Source organism: Palaemon carinicauda, chromosome 21, assembly GCF_036898095.1.
Source record: "Palaemon carinicauda isolate YSFRI2023 chromosome 21, ASM3689809v2, whole genome shotgun sequence".
Classification (NCBI taxonomy): Eukaryota; Metazoa; Arthropoda; class Malacostraca; order Decapoda; family Palaemonidae; genus Palaemon; species Palaemon carinicauda.
In genome coordinates, this window is record NC_090745.1 from 35,425,339 (window position 1) to 35,446,547 (window position 21,209).

The 21,209-nt window shown below is 37.9% G+C and overlaps 1 protein-coding gene across 1 annotated transcript in view; it reads right to left on the reverse strand.

The window, feature by feature from the left end:
* LOC137615268 (uncharacterized) overlaps positions 1–21,209 on the reverse strand; it is a 341,120-nt gene that overhangs the window by 82,717 nt on the left and 237,194 nt on the right. The window contains 1 exon segment of the mRNA XM_068344996.1: positions 10,298–10,386. Coding sequence (XP_068201097.1) covers positions 10,298–10,386 — 89 coding nt within the window.

Genomic DNA, 21,209 nt, shown 5'->3' on the forward strand with positions numbered 1-21,209 from the left:
ACTAAGAAAGTTTGTGGGTGTGGACTTTGTTCTGCAGTGGACTAGTAATGGATGATGATGATGACAATGAAGTGATGGTTATGCATTTTACTTCTTTCTCTTTATAGCAATGTTACTTTTCTTCATAAAAGTGAAGGGCGCCATTCTCCCTTCAATAGCTTACTTTGTTTATTTTTCCGTAGTGAATCTTTGTGGTCATACACGAATTAAGGTGTTAGTATTTTATTTTCTCTGTTTGCTATCGTTATGTGTTTATGCGTGTTGTATCAATGCGTTCAATTAATCACCTTTGTCAAACATCAGCCGGTGATACACTTCTACCCCCCTATTTCAGGGAGAATCCCTACCAATTTATTCATTGTTTATATCTCGGGAGTAGGTTGAAGGTTGGATGCGAGTAGAAAGAGCATTGCTTTAGAGTTCCATACTATTTTAATCCTTTATTACACACTTCATCGAGTAAGTTTTATTATTCTGCTGTTTTCATTTTCTTTTCTATTTGTACTTCCTGAAAATGTATATTTGTATATTCTATTTACTTTTAGAGAAAAGCTTAATGTCATGGTAACTTACTGTATTCTTGTTCCGATGTTCCTTTTCTTTCAGGTGCTTACGTATTATTGCTGTTCGCCAAAATAACAACAGAACATTATTATTATTATTATTATTATTATTATTATTATTATTATTATTAGTAGTAGTAGTAGTAGTAGTAGTAGTAGTAGTAGTAGTAGTAGTAGTAGTAGTAGTAGTAGTAGTAGTAGTAGTAGTAATTTTCATGATAATGTTGTTCTTGTTATTATATTACAATGAAGGGGCATTGACTTCAAAACCCCTTATGTATGTTTATTTCACTCTTAACAGCAAATTTTCTGTTTCCAAAATGACAGGGGTGTTATATTTTTCGTGCTTATACGCAAGTGCACCATACACTTTTTGGGGGGGTCAAAAAATTCTGAAGGATAGAGCTTTAATTCGCAACTTGTTTGAAACTGATATGTCTTAGAAGCGTAGTTATGTTTGAAAAAAATTTAGGAGCTTGTCTCAAAAAGAAAAACGAAAAAGGGCACTTTAGGAGGAATGGTTCTGTACGCCTCATATATAAAGTATGATGAGACACTTTTGTCAACCTGTTAAAAATAAAAACATTACTATTAGGAAAAAACATTATATAGCCTGAACAATGAGCTAATGGAACAATGGTGCCAGAGATTATTATCCCGATCATTACCATTTTTTTTTTAAGTTTTGTCTAGTAAGTCCGAAGCTGAAGATCAAACAAGAGAAAAATATGAAAAAAATGGAAGAATAAAGGTTTCAAAGCATTTACTACCTACAAACCTTTAAAAAATATCCTAACATACTCTTCCATTTAGAAATAGGAACACTTTTCTTAATACAATCTTTCCTTTCACATGTCATTGGACGGGGATGCTATATTTCCTCCAGATCCACCAACAATAACAATTCATTATCACCCTTCCCTATATATACCACACTTACAAAATTAGCTGCACACACTTATTCTGCATTCTTCCAACCACTTAGTCGTCTCTGATCCTCAGATATACCATTCATATTAAAATTAATCAATCTAATAAAAAATATTTGCATTTGTTCATTAGCCAGAACAGCAAAATTATGTGCAACTTCTTTCATATTCCTTACATTCACTGTTGACTTCGCGTCCTCCCCAGCTATTATATGTCCTTGTCCAATTCCATGAATTAAATTATCAAGGAATATCCTCACATACCCCGCTACCGTTCACCAAGGATATTTTTGCACCTGTGTTAGTTAATCCACAACAATGTAGCACACATCATTTATCCCTACCAATACAGTCATTTTACTCTTAGTTCAATATATACAAACACAAACTTCTTCTGTGCTATTCAAACGTACATACATTTGTTTGGCAACAAGTGTATGATCTATAACTGTTACTGCTTTCCTCATATTTGTGTTTTCATTTGTAATTGTAGGACCTGTTCTAGTTAGTAGCACTTCAAAATCTGATGTACTAAAAACGTATGAGATTTATAAATGGCCGTCACTGATGTAATTATCTTAGAAGAGACACTGGTCTGTCCCTCGAGGGAGTTGGGAGGATTACAAAATTTAGGGAGTAACCACCAAAGTGGTCAAGGAGAAAACGTTCAGGGATTCGTTGGCAAAGTCCCAAACATAAGATGTGAAGATAGTTTGATGCTTCCAGACCCTGACCTCAGGAGCTCACAACCAATGCACGGCCACATGCATATTGTCAGATGAGTAATACATCCAATGTATAGTCTCATAAAGCCAGACAGAGACTGTTCCTGGACAATTCTTGTTCCTATCTCTTATCTGTACCAACGAAGAGTTGTAAACATTCAGGCCCTAGTTGCTAGTCCTCTTCATATAAAACAGTATCGACCTCAGGGGACATAAAAGAATCCTTTCATGATCATCAACCATAACATCTCAAAGAGAGGATCAAGAATGACTCAAACATCGGGTAAGGAGCCAAAGAATTCTGCGTCTTTAAAATAAACTCGAAAAATTTGAAGGAAACTGACCCCATGATTCTGAAGAAGAAACAGGATGAAAAAGTCCACGAAACTAGCTTACTCGCTTAACCACTGTCAACTAGCAGAAAGACAGGCTTCAAAGTCCGGCCCTTGTTTCGTGGCCTTCTCTAGGACTCAAACCGAGTTTTGGTGAGAGTCTGACAACAGAGGTGACATCCTAGAATGGGCAAGACTGCTTAGGACTCATCACGAGCCTGGACAACTCCCACGAGGAGTCCAGGTTTCAACTCCTCAGTCATAACAGCTGGCTATTAGTGGACTGGTACCCTTTTATAACTGAAACTAAGAGGAACTTCTTTTGCTGATTACATACTCCAATGGAAGATATAGACCACCTTAGAACACCAGGCATCTCTGACAGTCGGGTGGTAACAGGCTCTCAAAAATAGGAAATGCTAGACCGTCTCCATCTGTGAAACATAATTGATTTGATGGACTAATGGTACCTTAGGAGAGGCATCTGATGCAAAAGGGTGCATCAGGGTTATATCTACCATGGGACCTTGACAAGAATGTAAGCCAGGATACCAGCTCCTGGGAGCTAATAAGGTCATTAAAAGACTCAAGGTGATCAACATGCAGTTGAACTCTAACTGAATCGGACTAACTGAAGGGAAGGTGAAAGCCTTGAGGTTTTCCAATTTATGTTTGAACATTCCAAATGTAGCTTATTATCATTATTTATTACTTTATTGACGTAATATTACAAAACTTACAAAGGTATAGATACATCAGTTACAATAAAATTGTATGCAATAATCTTGCACAAGACAGATTTGCTTTGGCAAAAATATTATGTCCACAAAAACATATAAAAAAGCAAACAACTTCCGATCAATATCATAATAATACCACTGCAAATCTATTTATTATAATTAGTTTGTATAGCAATCCAGGATTTCATATACACAATTACAAAGATCCAGGATTTCATATACACAATTACAAGGATCCAGGATTTCATATACACAATTACAAAGATCCAGGATTTCATATACACAATTATAAAGATCTATTGGGTTTCCTTCATTCAAGAAGTTTACAATGTCTGAGTAATCAAGGTTAGGATATTTTGCACAAACAGAACAAGGGGGTAATTCTGTTCAGACAAGTGGAGAACACATCTATCACAAGTGAGCTCCTCATGATGAAAAAATCTTTGGAAAGCATGTATTAAAGAACCACCCATCACTGTCACCTGATCCCAGCTGCTAAGCTTATTCGTAGAGAGATTCCTCTTTCCTGGAATGTATTTTTGTGAAAGATTCACAGCTCTTAGAGCTGTACAGGTGTGAGTCAATTTCGTCAAATGGCAGAGGAGAAATTATATAACACACCCTTGATTGATGATATAAGCCACTTCAGAGGTGTTTTTAAATGCCTGTAATGTGAGCAACGCAGCTTGCAATTTGAAAAATGATGGAAAGGCAGCATTCTTCTTTTGTCTTTATCCAAAATCTACTAGGTTTTGTAGGTGCTCTCTTGAACTCTACTTTAATATGCCTGAGAACGAAAGCATCTATGGAGGGGAGAGTTCCATTGCAGTTCACATGGCAAGGTTTCTGTTGTCCAGCAGCCAATGCAGATCATTCCTAACCTATCAGTCACTGTGCATGAAACGAGAGGGAGGATCAACAGTAGCTAACCAGTGAATACTGCTCACTGTAGCCACTACAGGTGAAGATGCCTGTGGGGAACAAGTTTCTCAAGGGATGATAGGTATCCAGTGAGAACTTGCCACTATTGATTGGATTATCCCTAAGAACTTGGAAATGATTGAACTTCCTTTCTGAGCTCACCAATGCAAGCAACTAATTGAAAGGCGCCTGCTTCAGCTGTATCTCTTAGCAAGGCCAGATAATTAAATCCTCTGTTTAGTTATGAAATGCCAATGTCCCCAATTCTGAGACAGTGACAACAGGTAAAGAGACTCTCAATCCTGAAGCAACTGTGACTAATTCAGCCTGGTTCAGTCACTCATTAAGATACCTCACAAAACACATTATATCTGAATGGGCCCAAACCTACAACAGGGTGAACATACTTATGAACACCGTTGGGCTGATTACTCCATTCAAAGCATAAGGTCTTGAACTGGAAAATAGTCCAGTTGAGGATGAAGTGAAAAACCTTCAAGAAGACTGAAGGATTAGTATCAGGCAATAGGTGCCTTTCAAATCTACTGAAATCAAGAAAAACAACAGAATAGAATTAAATATTTCTATTCTGAATGAGGTTTGTCAAATAAACCTGTTCGGCTTGGGCATCCACGACTTCCATCACATTCTTCTGCAGCATCCCTTCCCAGTGGACGACAGGTAACTGATGAAAAATCGCCACCATTAATTGGATTCTCCTTAAACAAGTATCTAGTAGAAATCCACACACTTCAGCCATATTTCTCACCCTGCCCAGATCAATCATCCTTTGTTTGGTTATGAAATGACAATTTTCCCACACACGGCTCTTCTCCTGAGGGGAATCTACTGTGTGCTCGTTGGGTATGGAGCCTACCCAAAACTGTATGCACTGCCATCCCCAATGTCGATACTTTGCCCATGAAGGACCAAAGTCGATGCTCTTAAGAAGTCACTTTACCACCTTAAAGACCTCCACCAACACCATTATTCCTGATAGAGGACATCTATTCAATATTAACCAAAGCTAACGTGATTGCGGTAGGATACAGATGGCCACCAAGTGACGCGCTGGAGCGGTGACAAAGCCGCCCACCAGCCAAATATACCAACCCTTGGTCACGCCCTAACAAACGACCTATCCAGCCACTTGCTGATGCCCATCACCCACAGTTATGCTACTACCGCTCAAAGTTCGGGGCTGCTGCAAAGAAATATGCGAACGGTCGTCAGTGACCAAAAAACGTGTAAGTAGGCTATTGCTTGTGGTGGTGGCCTCTTCGGTCACTAATCTTTTCTTTTTACATGCTGTAGTTATGGGCGTGTGATTTTTGGTAGTCACGGATGCTTGACATTCTCTTCTGACAAGGCCACTCTCCAGGACTCAACGTAGTTTGTCTAAGTCTGCCGATGTCCGCCTGGTAGCTGCCATTGGATCTGTGATACCCACCCGCAGTTATGAAACTCTCACATTATTGTTTGGAAGTGCCAAATATAATTGGAAGTTTCTTGTGGCTAACGTTACATTGCCCATCCCTGGTGTGGATATACTCTCGCATTTCCATCTCCTGGTTGATGTCACTCACCGACGACTAGTCAACACAAACTAACACTTGTCGACACCTCTTCAACCCTCCACATCAAAGCACCAATGAATGGCTACACCCACCTACTCAAGTCGTACCTACAGGTTTTCCGCACAGAACTTCATCAAAAGCCCACAGTTCCCGCAAAACACGGCATTTGTCACCATATCAAGATTACAGGTCCCCCAGTGATCGCCAAATTTAGACGTCTGGCACCAGATTGTTAGGCAGCCGTTAGACAAACGTTTGCCGAAATGGAAGATATGGGCCTTTGAGAAAAGGCCTCATGCCCATGGTCATCACCCTTACACATTGTCCTGAAGAAAGATGGCACTCCGCGTCTGTGTGGCTATTACAGGCGCTTGAACATGCCGACAGGACCAGATCACTACCCCCTTCCAAACATCGCCGATGTGACTTCCTACTTGCACAAAGGGAAGGTTTTCTCCATGCTCAACCTCATGAAGGTGAATTATCAGGTGACCATGAACCCAGAAGATATCCCCAAGACTGCCATTACCAAACCCTTTGGTACAAATACCTTCAATAACTCCTCTTTTGGCCTTCATAACGCTGGGACCACTTTTCAATGCTTCATGTATGGCATCTTAACGGGCCTCCCCTTCTGTGTATTTTACATGGATGACATGCTTTGGTTCTCTTCCTCCAAAGAAGAACACCTCCATCACCTATGCACATAGCCCAACCACCTACAACAGAACGGCCTTGTAGTCAGGTACGATATGTGTACCTTCGGCGCCAACGAAGTATCATTCTTAGGGCACCACTTCACTCATGAAGAAGGAGTCCACCCCTCCCTGAAAAGTAGCAACGGTTTAGAACTTTCTCACTTCCTCGGCTGTCAAAGTACTGCAAGAATTCTTGGGCATGATCAACTATTGTCACAGTTGCCTGCCAGCCATTGCCACCACTATTACTCCCCTCGCACCTCCCTTAAGGGCAATTCAAAAGACCTGAAGTGGGGTCCCCTTTAAGAAGCAGCCTTCTGCAAAGCAAAGAATGCCTTATCAACCTCTGCTGCTCTCACTTTTCCCATGGCCCATGCCTCTCTCCTTCTCTTCTCTGATGCCAGCTACGTCGCTTTTGGTCAGCACTCGAACAGTTGGCCAACAGCTCACCGCACCCATTGGCATTCTTCAGTAGAAAGCTATCCAAGATGGAATCTGGCTACTCTACCTTCGACTGTGAATTGCTGGCGGTGCATATGGCTATCCATTACTTTTGCTACTTCTTAAAAAGTTTGTTCTTCGTCATTCGCATGGACCACATGCATCTGGTGCACGTCGGTACTTTACAGTCCGACACCTGGTCCGCCCGTCAAGGCCGACATCTCTCTGCCGTGGCTGAAAAATATTATACCCTTCAACACGTCCTGGGAAAACGAATCCCGTTGCTGATGCTCTGTCAAGAAACGCATTGGCTGCCATTCACATGCGATTGGATTACAACACCTTGGCAGAAGCCCAACGAATAGATCCAGAGTACCAATCATATAAGACATCCTGCACAATATTGCTGTTGGGAAGACGTCACCCTCGACGACTCCAACACCACCCTTCTCTGTAACATCAGTACTGGTAGACCACGACCATGGATACCTTCGCCGACAGTTGTTTGATTTCATTCAGGGTCTTTCACATCCCTCATGCCGATCTACTGCACAGCTTTTGAAAAGGAAGTTCATTTGGCATGACATTACTATGGATGCTAAGGATTGGGTCCATGCCTATATTTCATGCAAAACTTCAAAAGTACAATGACACACGGATTCAGGAGTGGGCACCTTTCCTCAACCTCAGAGGCGCTTTGCCCACATTAACGTTGATGTAGTAGGTGCCCTACCCAAATCACAAGGACATCATTACCTGTTTACTGTCATCGACCATTCAACTCGTTGGTCTGAAGCCATTCCCATGGGAACTGTAACGTTTCTTTTAAATAATTGGTAGGTCTACTACTGTAACTTCACACTGGAAAGAGAACCACTAAACTATCTATGCCTTACTCTCAGGATGGATAGAGATTTGGTATCCCTGAGCATATTACTTTTGACAGGAGTACCACTTTCACCTCTCAATTGTGAATATCATTAGCAAATCACCTGGAATCACCCTACATCAGACAACTGCCTACAACCCTGCTGCTAACGGAATGGTTGAAAGTTTTCATCGCACCCTCAAAGCAGCTTTGATGTCCTGCTGCAAGGACTCCAACTGGTTTACCCAGCTTCCCTGGGTCATTCTAGGATTATGGACCACTCCTAAAGATGCCCAGGATGTCTCAGCAGCTGAAATGGTGTAAGCCGACCTGTTGGTCGTTCCGGTCGAATTATTTGCCGTTTGCAACCTCCTCCAACAATATTCAGCTCCTATGTCACATTGTGGGAAAATTTACTCCATGTTGTTAGACTTACAAGCCCCCAGGCAAAGAAACACATACCGTCAGATTTGCATTCTGCAACGCACATTTTCCTGCGCAACGACACTAGCAAGCCACCGCTAATGTCCCCTTACACGGGCGTTTTCCTTGTGATATGTCGGAATCCGAATGCTGTCTTACTCAACATTCGTGGGAAAGAAGACTGGATCTCCATTGATCGCCTAAAACCTGCGTATATCCAGCAAGATGACCTGCCTACAGTACGCCTCTCAAGAGCAAGGCACCCCATTTGACATGTATGTGTTTTAAGGGGGTGCCATGTACTGTACGTGTTTCACACGCTTGTACACTGAAATAGTATTTTCCTTTTTACTGTATATCTGCTCTACACCTCACTGTTAATACAAACTGTTTAACCCTGTTTGTTCATGAATTATTTTCTTTGAATTTTTGTGATCATCTTGTTCTGGACCTATTGTATATAAATTAGCTATCCGTTGAAATAAAGTTAGTTGCATTCGTCTTGTCTCTCAGTTACAACTTAATGCCTCCCACACAGTTAGTTACCCACAACAGTGAGATGATGACTTTAAGATGACCAACTCAAGGAAGACCACAGTCCACAGTCTTCTGAATAATGTCAATATCCAAGAGGAGACTCACCTTCCACACCTTCTGGAAAAAGGGTATGCTAGCTAACATGCATGAGGGTCCACAGAAAGCGGACATAAAACTGTCCCAAGTTATGCTTCTGCCAGGACACTTCTGTCTACGTAAACAAGCTTAACATCCTCTATAATAAGGAAAGTACAAACACCCCCACAGAATAAGAAAAAATAAAAGGAGCTCAGCACAAGACATCTGACAGGCCTGACAACCGAAGAAAAAATTGGTTTCCATTCAGCAGACTAAGCAGGAACAACATCCAGTTCATCGGTGTGCACACAAGCTTTTCATCAGCAAAATCCAGTGTGGATGAAATATACTCATAATAAAAAGACAAAATTTTGTTCTACATACAAATAATACACTTACACAAAGCTTACTCATGTATCTGACTGAAATATAAAACATAAAACAATCACGCTCAGCTTTAAACTATCTATGACCAAAATAAAGCAATCAGACTTAGGTTTATCTAATCTAAGAATAAAATATTAAGCAAAGTAACTCTATATCTTACTCAGAAAAGGGAAACTAAACATCACAAAGCTAAAATTTACAACTTATATAACGAATTAATAAAAGTATGGAAACTGAATAAATAATTTAAAGCACAACTTATCCTCTTTCTAATGCTTAAAAATAAACTTTTAATTGATACTAGATTATAAAAAGGAAAAAGTACATTTATGTATTATTATTAAAAGCGAGAGATTAACCAGCCCATGATAACTCTCACAGACCTGGATCAGAAAAAAATGAGAAGGAATAAAATTAATTTATTTATAACGGAACAATTAAGTAATAAAACCTTAAGTTAGAATAAAACCTAGAAAATATGATAGATCACTGCTAACAAACCGCAGATCAGGAATACTGAAAAGGGGATGGAAAAAGGGCAGTATTTTTTTTCTTTTAAATAATTGGTATGCCTACTACTGTAACTTCACACTGGAAAGAGAACCACTTGGTACAATAATCTTTACTAAGCGAATTATGATATCACCATAAACGAAGATATTCAATTTAAAAGTGAAATGAAAACAGAAATGATCTGTTTATGGAAAAATGAAAGTAGTCTCATAAACAGATCCAAAATCAGGTATAACAAAGTAAACTGAACTAATAACTTATGGGGCTTTCTCCAGGGGCATCAAGACCTTTCCTTCATCCTCTAGGAATATGGTGTTTTGAGTAATAGGTGCCCAAAAAGGCTTGAGTAAAATTAAGAGGTTTGTTAGGTAACCAATCAGGCCACTGGCAATAGAGAACAATATCATTTCCACCATTATATGCTCTTACATAAACACATTTACTCTTCTACAATTGACGATAGTAAAACCACTAGAAGAAGAACTGCAGTTAACTCAGATGCGCAATGACAGAATCAGCATAAACAGTAGTGCCTGTAACACTTCAATGCAAGCAAGCAACTCACCAGTGGGTTTGAGCGTAGACAATGTATCTCTCCCCATCGTTCATGTCGCTGACGCAGCGGGCACTGTATGTCTTGAAGTTGCGGTAATCCTTAAAAATAATAATAACAAATAGTAGTTTTGCATTATAAATGTACACTATAAAATGCACAGTACTAAATATAGAAAACCACAATTAACATCATTTTCATAATTAGCCTTTTCATAGCATAAAACCCCAACACTTTTCAGTCCAGAAGATCTAGCATCAATGAATGTTGAAAAACATAAAGCAGTAGGCTATCAGTCATCCATTTCCAAACTCTTACACAATTCAGATTATAATTTGGGGATGTGTTAAGTTTTTTTTAAGGCAACATGGAGAGACAATAAAAAGTTTCAAGCAAAGGGATTTATCTGAAAATTCTATATTATACAGCTTAAACAACTGGTGTCAATTTACAATAATGAATGCTGAAAAATTTACATTACGGCATACGGAACGAAACACACACACACAATAGGCAATATCTGACTATTATCTTCAGTGATCACCAAGAACACCTATTGCAATCCATTTCCAACTCCACATCACACCTACCAAATTCAAACTTCCTTAGAAACTATGTAGTACAAAATCTACCTATTAATATAATAGAAAAAATTAACAAACATTACAAAAAGGTGGCCCTAAAAATTGAACTACAGATTTTAATCGATTGAGATAACTACATTAAATAAAAGAATAAAAATGGGAAAGTTCTAAAACCAATAATCTACGTTAAACCCCAGTCGAGTTTTAAGGGGAACTTCTGAAATGTTGGATAAAAAACATTGAAATTCTCTTAAACCTAAAATTGAAGACAAAGGTACAAAGAATATTTTCATCCTAGTGGAGATAGACATCAGGAAGTGAAAAGTGACATTGGTACCCCATGACTAAATGGCTTACTATATACATCTCCTTATCAGTTTAATATCTATCAACATATTCTGTTCCAGATCCAAACGTGACTGACAATGGAAAAGAAAAGAATTAACAGCATCAATACCTGACCAATCAATAACAAAGTTACAGGAGTCCTGAAAAGCAGAGCGTAGAGTGAAGTACCGTTAGTGGTGAAAATTGTGGTTTCAATTTAAGTTTAAATTGACAAAAAGTAGCGTATAGTATTAAAATGATGCTTCGGGATTTAATAATATTTGCCGTAAAATTGAATAGCGGGGTATACGGACTAATGTAAAAAAATAGTAATAAGCAATACTATTGAAACGTTTAAATCAATTTATGAAAATCAACATACTCGTACAAATTATCAACAGTTTACAGTTGATGAATAAAAACTAGAACGTTTGTAAATTTTGTTTTAGATTAAAAACGTTGCAACAATGATCAAATACTTTTTAAAGACGTTGCATAAATCAAATACTGAACATATGCACGTCCTTATATTTGAGATATGTTGTAATATTTAAAGCAGTCTAGTAATACAAGTACTCTCCAATCTATGGTGGTTTTTAAAGCGTCTGTATTTGGAGCTGTGGCATTACCTCATTACATTTTACGAAAATAAGTTTACCATGAATTCACTTTGGATTCTCACAACACGTTGTCTCCGACTTTCAATTTTAAATTGTTTATTTCTTTCTTGCTACTGAAACGCTAAAAACTTGGCAATTTTTTTTATAAAGATTAAGATTGTACAAGCCTTGTGAATTTCCAAGAATATGAATCTTATAATTTAGTATTATTTGCGTATGCTTTAGAAATTGAACGTACTTTATTTATGAGGGTGTTGTGGTTGCCTCGTATAATTTCTTACAGCTATTGACTATCTATTTCAAGGCACAGCAAATATCACAAAAACATAACTGTGGGTTGATATTTACATTGATGGAAATCACGAATGTTAGTGATATATATTCATCCCCAACGTGTTGCAAACTCACAATTCAGCTATCATGGTGGAGATGGGTTTATTTCGAGTCTATGAACAGATTCCTGATTTCAACAGGAATATGTACGGTGACTTGTCATAAACTCATATTTCTCTTAATGGCTCAGTTGGTAGAGTCCTCACAGGCATGGTTTTCGGCTGAACCAGCAGGGGTTCGAATCTCTGCCTGGCTAGAAGCTATTACCATAAATGAATTCCAGTGGATATATATTCCCAAGATAGAATTTGGTATTGAATGCCACTGTGGTTGATATTTACATTGATTGAAATCACGAGTGTTAGTAATATATATTCATCATTAATAACCTGGTGCAAACTCATAATTCAGCTATCATGGTGGAGACAGGTTTATTTCAGGTCTATGAACAGATTCATGAATTCGACAGGAATATGTACGTTAACTTGTCATAAACGTATATCTCTCTTAATGGCTCAGTTGGTAGAGTCCTTGCAGGCATGGTTTCGGCTGAGAAGGCAGGGGTTCGAATCTCTGCCGGCTAGAAGCTATTACCATAAATGAATTCCAGTGGATATATATTCCCTAGATAGAATTTGTTATTAAATGCCATTGTGCTTGATATTCACATTGATTGAAATCACGAGTGTCAGTGATACATATGTATATGTATATGTATATATATATACCTACATATATATATATATATATATATATATATATATATATATATATATATATATATATATATATATATATATATATATATATATATATATATATATATATATATATATATATATATATATATATATATATATATATATATATATATATATATATACTCATATGTTAGAGAATAGCACAAAGAAATTAAAGATACGTCAAACACTGAGGTTAAGGTCATAGCTCAGGGGTGGTCCGCCTTTTATTCCTCATACAACAATCTTTTTTTTCACTTCTAATTCAAATGTGCCAAACCAATTTTTACACCATTTTAGTATTTTAGAGTATGGTCAGGAAGATCATATGATTGGCCTTGATTCTAGTGTTGCCTTTCACTGTTCTAAATATCAGACCTATGTTCCCAAGCTTAAACAGATGGGAAAAGGTGCTTTTTTCTTAAATCATTATTAATTTTTTAAGCTGTAGATTGCAGAGAGGAGTTGTTGATGGAGCACCACAGCAAATATAGGAATGGAATATCTGGCGTTCCTCAGAGTAGTATTCTTGACCCCATTACGTTTATACTATACAGTATATGCGTGATATGTAGTTTGGCCTAGAAATCCTGCTTGTTGCATATGTTGATGATGCTACTCTTTTTGCATCAATTCCATTTCCTGAATGTAGACCTTAATAGAGATCTAGCTAAAATTAGTGCATGGTGCAAATTACTGGGTATGAAGGTGACCCCTGATAACACTCACAGTATGATTGCAGGTAGGTCGAGGACAGTGGCTTCTCATCATATAGATCTTTGCATTGACAATGTTTCTTTAACTATTTAGATCATATATAAAAATCTAGGTGTGATTCTTGATTGTAAAATTAAATTTGAGAAGCACACCTGGATGTTTCTTTTTCAATTGTGCAAAAAATTCACTTATTGAAAAGGTCTTTTTTAAGATTTCCAGTGACCAAATTGTCCTGAAAAAATGTTTTAATTCTTTCATTCTACTTTGTTTCAAGCAACGTTCTTCTGACTGGTCTTCACCTAACTCACATCTCAATTTTTTAGATAGAAACATGTGGTCTATTAAATTCCTTATCCCAATCTGGATATCAATCTCTAGCACAATCGTTCAGTTACCTCTTTATGCATATTGCATAAGATTTTTCAAAATTTAGATCATCCATTACATTTGGATTGTAATGCACATGTATGAAATACATGTTCATATATTGTAATTGAATGATCTTTTTATCTCTATCTCGCTCTCTCTGGCACTGATATTAGGAAAACTGGTTCAAGCTTGCTATTGCATGCCTCATATTGTTAAAGTTTCTATGTCACTGTTATCTTCAACTGTTTGTATATAAGCTTGTGATGTCATGTTAATAAACAAGGTCTCTCTGTTAAAACCTAGTCGCAGCCTGCCATATTGGTAACCATGGAGTGACCAGTTGCTCACCACCTTCCCACTCGCCACTGCGCCCTACACTTTGATGATGCCGTCCAATGAACCTAACTCTTCCATCCACACCACATTAATGAAACTGCGGTCCTTTGACAGTAGAGAATCATTTGCCGTATTTCAATGCACCAAAGTTCAGTTTCACATCAAGGTCGTGATTCACTCAAGCAGCAAAGTAGACTATGCCCTTGCGGCGATCCCAGAGGACATTTTAACAGAAATCTTCGATTGATTTTGCGACCAAGGAGACGCCAAATTACAGTATGACACCATGAAAACATACATCCTGGAGCAGTACTCACCATTGCCAGCCACCCATATAGCCAAGCTTTTTCAGCTCTTTCAACAACCATTGGGGAAACAAAAGGCTTCGCTCGGTCGCAGGGAAATGACCAGTATCGCTTGCCTGCAACCTGCTGCAGACAGCTCTCCTCAGGAAGCGAACCTTCTTCATGCCCTTTGGATATGAATCCTACAAAAACCTGTACGCGCTGCCATCCCTGATGTTGATACCTTGCCCATGAAGGATCTGATGACCAAAGTCGAAGCCCTTATGCAGAGCCATTTCATCACCTTCAAGACCTCCATCAATGCCTCCACTCCTGACGAAGAGGCCAACCATTTAACACCGACTGAAGATGACGTGAATGCGGTAGGACACAGACCCCTCCCCATTCACCACCCAGTTATGTTGCCCTTCGCTCACGCCCCAACCAATGACCTCTACAGCCACTTTCTGATGCCCAACGGCTGTAGTTAGACTACTACAACTCCAAATTCGGGGCTGCTCTGGGAAAATGTGCGGATGGTTGCTAGTGGCCAAAAAAGTTAGTTATAAGTAGGCTTGTGGTGGTGGCTTCCCCTATCACTAAACGTTTCTTTTTACATGATCCAGGTACTTATGTGTGGCTTTTGGTAGACACTGGTGATTGCCACTCCCTTCTACCAATGTCCCATCTCCAGGAAATGATGTAGTCATTCTAATCCTCTTGGCATCCATCTGGTAGCTGGCAATGAATATGAAATCTCCACCCATTGGTGTGGATTTTCTTGCCCATTTCCACCTCCTGGTTGATGCGGCACATCAACGTTTAGTCAACGAGGACTCATACTCAGTGACATCTATTCAACCCGGCCCCTCCAACCTCGCACTCCACATCAGTACACTAACGGATGCATACGCCCACCTCTTACTGTCATACCCGGTACACTAACGGATGCATACGCCCACCTCTTACCGTGATACCCGGAAGTATTTGGAGAATTTCTCCAAATGCCCCTGGTTCCTGCCAAGATCGGTAATTATCACCATATCTAGATGACAGGGCCCCTGGTGTCTGCCAGATTCAGGAGTTTGGCCCCAGATTGTTCGGTAGCTAGTAAACGAATGTTTGTTGGAATGGAAGAAAAGGGCCTTTGCCTCAAGCCTATGGTCGTCACCTCTACAAAACATCACCGACGTTACCTCCTACTTGCCAGGGCCACTTTTCAATATCTCATAGAATGCATCTTAACCTCCCCTTTTGTAAATGTTATGAGGATTACTCGTGTTCTCTTCCTCCAAAGAGGAACACCTCCATCATCTAGGCATTGTTCTTGACCACCTACAACAGAAAGGTCTTCCAATCCATTACAACAAAGTATTGATCTTAGGGGCACCGCATCACTCCTGAAGGTGTCCATTCACCCCCCCCCCCCCAGAAAAGGTATCAGATGTTAAGAACTTACTCTGACCCTCGACCGTCAAAGTACTGCAAGAATTCTTGGGCACTATAAATTATTTTCACCAGTTCTTGCCAGCCCTCACCGCCGCTATTGACCCCCTTCTACGCCATCCTCAAGGGCAAGTCAAAAGACCTAAAGTGGGTCCCTTTTAAGAAGCAGATTTCTACAATGCATTGAATGCCCTATCAACAGCTGCTTCTCTCTAATTTCCCGTGCCACATCCCCCTCTCGCTCCACCAATGCCAGTGATGTCGCTATTGGTGCAGTACTCGAGCAGGTGGCCAACGGCTTGCCCCACCTATTGGCCTTCTTCTGTAGAAAAAGGCTTTTAATTAGAATTAACCAGAATAAGTCAATATGGATGAAAGTCAACAAAATATCATGCTCAAATAGAAATAAACTTCTATCTCATACTTGGATTGAGCCCTAGCCCCTTCAAATGTCACCTAGTGGGTTGGGAAGTCGGGGAAAACTCGCTGTTATGAGACTGAAGTCTCACCAAGTAAATCATGAGGTGCAGTTAGCACTTAGGTTCATACTTCTTTTAGAGTCTCTGGTGGCATGATTGGTAGCGACCTTGGTTTTCATTTGAGGTGGCTAGGGTTCGATCCCAGTACGATAGAAATTCATTTCTATTTGAGCACGATATTGTGTTACTTTCTCCCATACTGACTCATTAGGGGTTATTTAAATTAAAAGCTATCAATTGTGACACCTGGTAGGTTTGGAAGTCGGGGAAAAATCGCTGGTATGAGACTGATGTCTCACCAGGTAAAAACCTGAAGTGCAGTTAGCATCAAGGTTCCAACTTCTTTTAGAGCCTCTGATGGCTTGATTAGTAGCGACCTTGCCTTTCATTTGAAGGGGGTAGCGTTCAATACCAGTATGAGATAGAAATTTGTATATTCATGTATATATATATATATATATATATATATATATATATATATATATATATATATATATATATATATACATATATCTATATATATATATATATATATATATATATATATATATATATATATAAATATTATTATTATTATTATTATTATTATTATTATTATTATTATTATTTCTAATATTACTATTATCATTATTATTATTATTATTATTATTATTATTACTAGCTACGATACAACCATAGTTGGAAAAGCAAGATGCTTTAAGCCCAAGGGGGCTCCAACAGGGAAAAGTAGCCCAGTGAGGAAAGGAAATAAGGAAATAAATAAACGATATAAGAAGTAATGAACAATTAAGTTGAAATATTTTAAAAAACAATAACAACATTAAAAACTTACATTTCATATATAAACTATAAAAAGACTTATGTCATCCTGTTCAACATAAAAACATGTGCTGCAAGTTTGAACTTTTGAAGTTGCACTAATTCAACTAACCGATTAGGAAGATCATTCCACAACTTGATCTCTACTGGAATAAAACTTCTAGAATACTGTGTAGTATCGAAGAACATGATGGAGAAGGCATGACTATTAAAATTAACTGCATGCCTCGTATTACAAACGGGATGGAACTATCTGGGAAGATCTGAATGTAAAGAATGGTCAAAATTATAAAAAAAATCTTATGTAACATGCATAATGAACTAATTGAACAATGGTGCGAGAAATTAATATCTAGATCAGGAATAAGAAATTTAATAGACCGTAAGATTCTGTTTAACAAATTCAGATGAGAATCGTCAGCTGAAGACCTGACAGGAGAACAATACTCAAAACAAGGCAGAATGGAAGAATTAAAACACTTCTTCAGAATAAATTGATCACCGAAAATCTTACAGTATTTTCTTAATAGGCCAATTTTTGGGGCAATTGAAGAAGACACAGGCCTTATGTGTTTCTCGAAAGTAATTTTGCTGTCGAGAACCACGCCTAATATTTTAAAAGAGTCATGCAGAGTTAAAGAAACATTATCAGTGCTCATAACTGGATGTTGAGGAGCCACTGTCCTTGATCTACTTACAATCATACTTTGAATTTTGTTAAGATTCAACTTCATACCCCATAATTTGTACCATGTACAAAGTTTAGCTAGATCTCTATTAAGGGATTCAGCAACCCCAGATCTACATGTGTATATAGTATGAAAATGAATGGGCCAAGAATAATACCCTGAGGAACATTAGAAATCACATTCCCAGACTTACTATGGTGCCAATTAACAACAACTCTCTGCGACCTATTGCTTAAAAATTCAATAATGATGCTAAGAAATGACCCAACCACTCCCAACTGTTTGAGTTTGAAAAAAAAGGGCCTCATGATTAAAACAGTCAAAGGCTGCACTAAAATCAAGACCAATCATACGAACTTCATAACCACAATCAAGGGTTTTCTGTACAGCATTGGAGATTGTAAGAAGAGCATTACGTGCTCCAAGGCCTTTACGAAAACCATATTGCAAGCTAGGGAACAGATGGTTACCTTCAGCAAACCTATTAAGACGTTTTGCTAAATGAGGTTCAAAAACTTTAGATTATATATATATATATATATATATATATATATATATATATATATATATATATATATATATATATATATATATATATATAACTTTATATATATATATATATATATATATATATATATATATATATATATATATATATATATATATATATTCTGAGTGGGGATACCTCAACACGGTGAGAGGGCGTACGCATCGCTGTGAAAGATCAGACAAAAATCTCCCAACATCATCAATCTGCACTAAAACCCACATATTCATAAATCAACCCCATCTCGGTCCCTAGTCCCCAGCGGCAAAGGATCGACTGCCCAAAGATAGCGGCCAGTTACATAACATAGCGGGGGTTACTAAATATCTCTGGACTAGAACAGGACACCTCTGGAAAGTGAACCTTCCAACATAGAATATCCGGACCCAGTCAAGGCAAGAGGATGTTGTTGTTCTACTATAAGAACTGAGAGAAATAAATTGAGATATAATAAGATTTAGTGAAATTAGAAGAACCGGTGTAAAGGTTTCAAGCTACCCCCAGTTTCAGGCTCCCCCCCTCCCGGTAACTTTAATCCGGTTTTAGATTACCGAGGAGGTACTTTGAAACCGGTTTCAAGCTACCCCCCATGTTTTCAAGTTACCCCCTTATCGGAATAGAAAATAATCTATATGCCAGTGCACTTATGCATCATGCATTTATTGCTGAGTTCACAGCAGTAGGAAAAAAAGTTTATTTTCGTATTCAAGAAAAAGAATTGTTTTCTTTTATCATCTCAAATAGATTCCATCCATGTGCTTCAGGTGCATGAGCTTCACACGGCAATATGCGTGGAGAAATGGACACAAAAATCCCCGAGATGTGTCTTTGTTCCCATACTCTCAAATTTACGAAGAAGTTTGAGATGTACCTAAAGACAAAAACACACATACCCTATTTCCGACATTGTGTTTTGGAAATAAAGAGAAAAGGATGCAATTTGATGGTTATAGTGAATGCAATTATCTGAGGTGTTAAACTTTAATTCTATAAAAACTCAACTTCAAATTGTTATCGATTTGTAACATTATTCAGTCGTACTATAAAGCAACGAGACAAAAAATTGCCACTTTTTGGAAATAGTTTCTCAGGTCAACGATGGACATTCATTAATCGGCTTTCGTCAGAAAGTATCCCTTATTAAACTCCCTTGCCTTGCGGGCAGGTAATGGCAGGAACCACCTGCGACGAAAGTAGCTTGCTGCTTGAGCTCCATACCGAGATGTAGAGAGAGAGAGAGAGAGAGAGAGAGAGAGAGAGAGAGAGAGAGAGAGAGAGAGAGAGAGAGAGAGTTAAAAATGCCAAACAGAGATGTCTCAAAGATTCTAGTAAATCAAGGGAGAGACACAAAAAGCATCATAAACTTTTCGTCAGCCAGAATGGAAGGTCATCCATTCCCATACAGAGCAACAGTACGGATTCAGCACTTACTGGTAAAGCGCGAAAGATTGTTTATAATGTTTCGAAATATTTTGCTATAGAAAACCAGAAATGAGGTCCTATTACTGATGTTTGTAAAGCAATTTTTCGCATAGCAGAAGCAACCAGTTTAAGCAAAAATACTATCACAGTCAAATTAATAGTATCGCAATTTTGAACAATGGTTCCGTAAGCAGTTGCTACTGAATATATCCCCATCTTCCACAATTGTAATGGTAACGCATCTTATCATAAAGAAAAATAAGATAAACCTCTAACAGCACCAAACAACGAGGCACAAATAAGAAAATGGCTCATCAAAAAGCGTATCACCAAGAGACAATGTGTTAAAATGTCAACTTTTGGAAGTGGACGAGGAATGTTCCCTAAATATTGATAACGCTTACGTGATTGGTAAAATTGTAGTTGAAATGGTCACAGGGTCATTCGTCTTCCTCCAAACTATTGCTAACACCATCCGATTGAACATTATTTGGGAACAAGTGAAGACCTATGTAGCAAAAACAAAAGGGAAAAAAAATAATAAAATTCAAATAGTAGATTAAAGGGTAGGCCTACTTAAAAAAAATAAAAATCACTGCTTTCGGTGACAAAAGAAAATTGAGCGAATGGCGTAAAACACGCCGAAAAAATACAGGAGGACGACGCAAAGCAAGATGTGGTAATCGATAAATATATTTTGATTCTTTAGTAAAAGGTATTGAGTCCTCTAATGAGGAATCTTCTTTAAGAATGTTATGTTGTCATCCATATCAACAAAGAGGTTCTGGTGTATATCGAAAGACTAATTTCAAAATAAAAGTTAGATGTATGAAATTCTTTGCATTCTCCTGTAGGTTATTATTATTATTATTATTATTATTATTATTATTATTATTATTATTATTATTAGCCAAGGTGCAACCCTACTGAGAAGCGAAACAAATAAGGAGAAAGAAATAAAGGAAAGATATAAAGTTAGAATACAAAGATAACAAGATGGCAAATGGGTATTGTACCTTTAAAAAAATATTAAAAACAAACTGATAACAAGAAAATATAGCGAGCATGTTGATCTGCAAACAAAAATAATAAAATAACTATCATAAGAGACAATACTGTATTACAAAAGAAAAATAAAATTAGCTGTGGACTCCAAAAGATTTTTTTTTTTTTTTTTTTTTTTTTTTTTTTTTTTTTTTTTTTTTTTAGGAG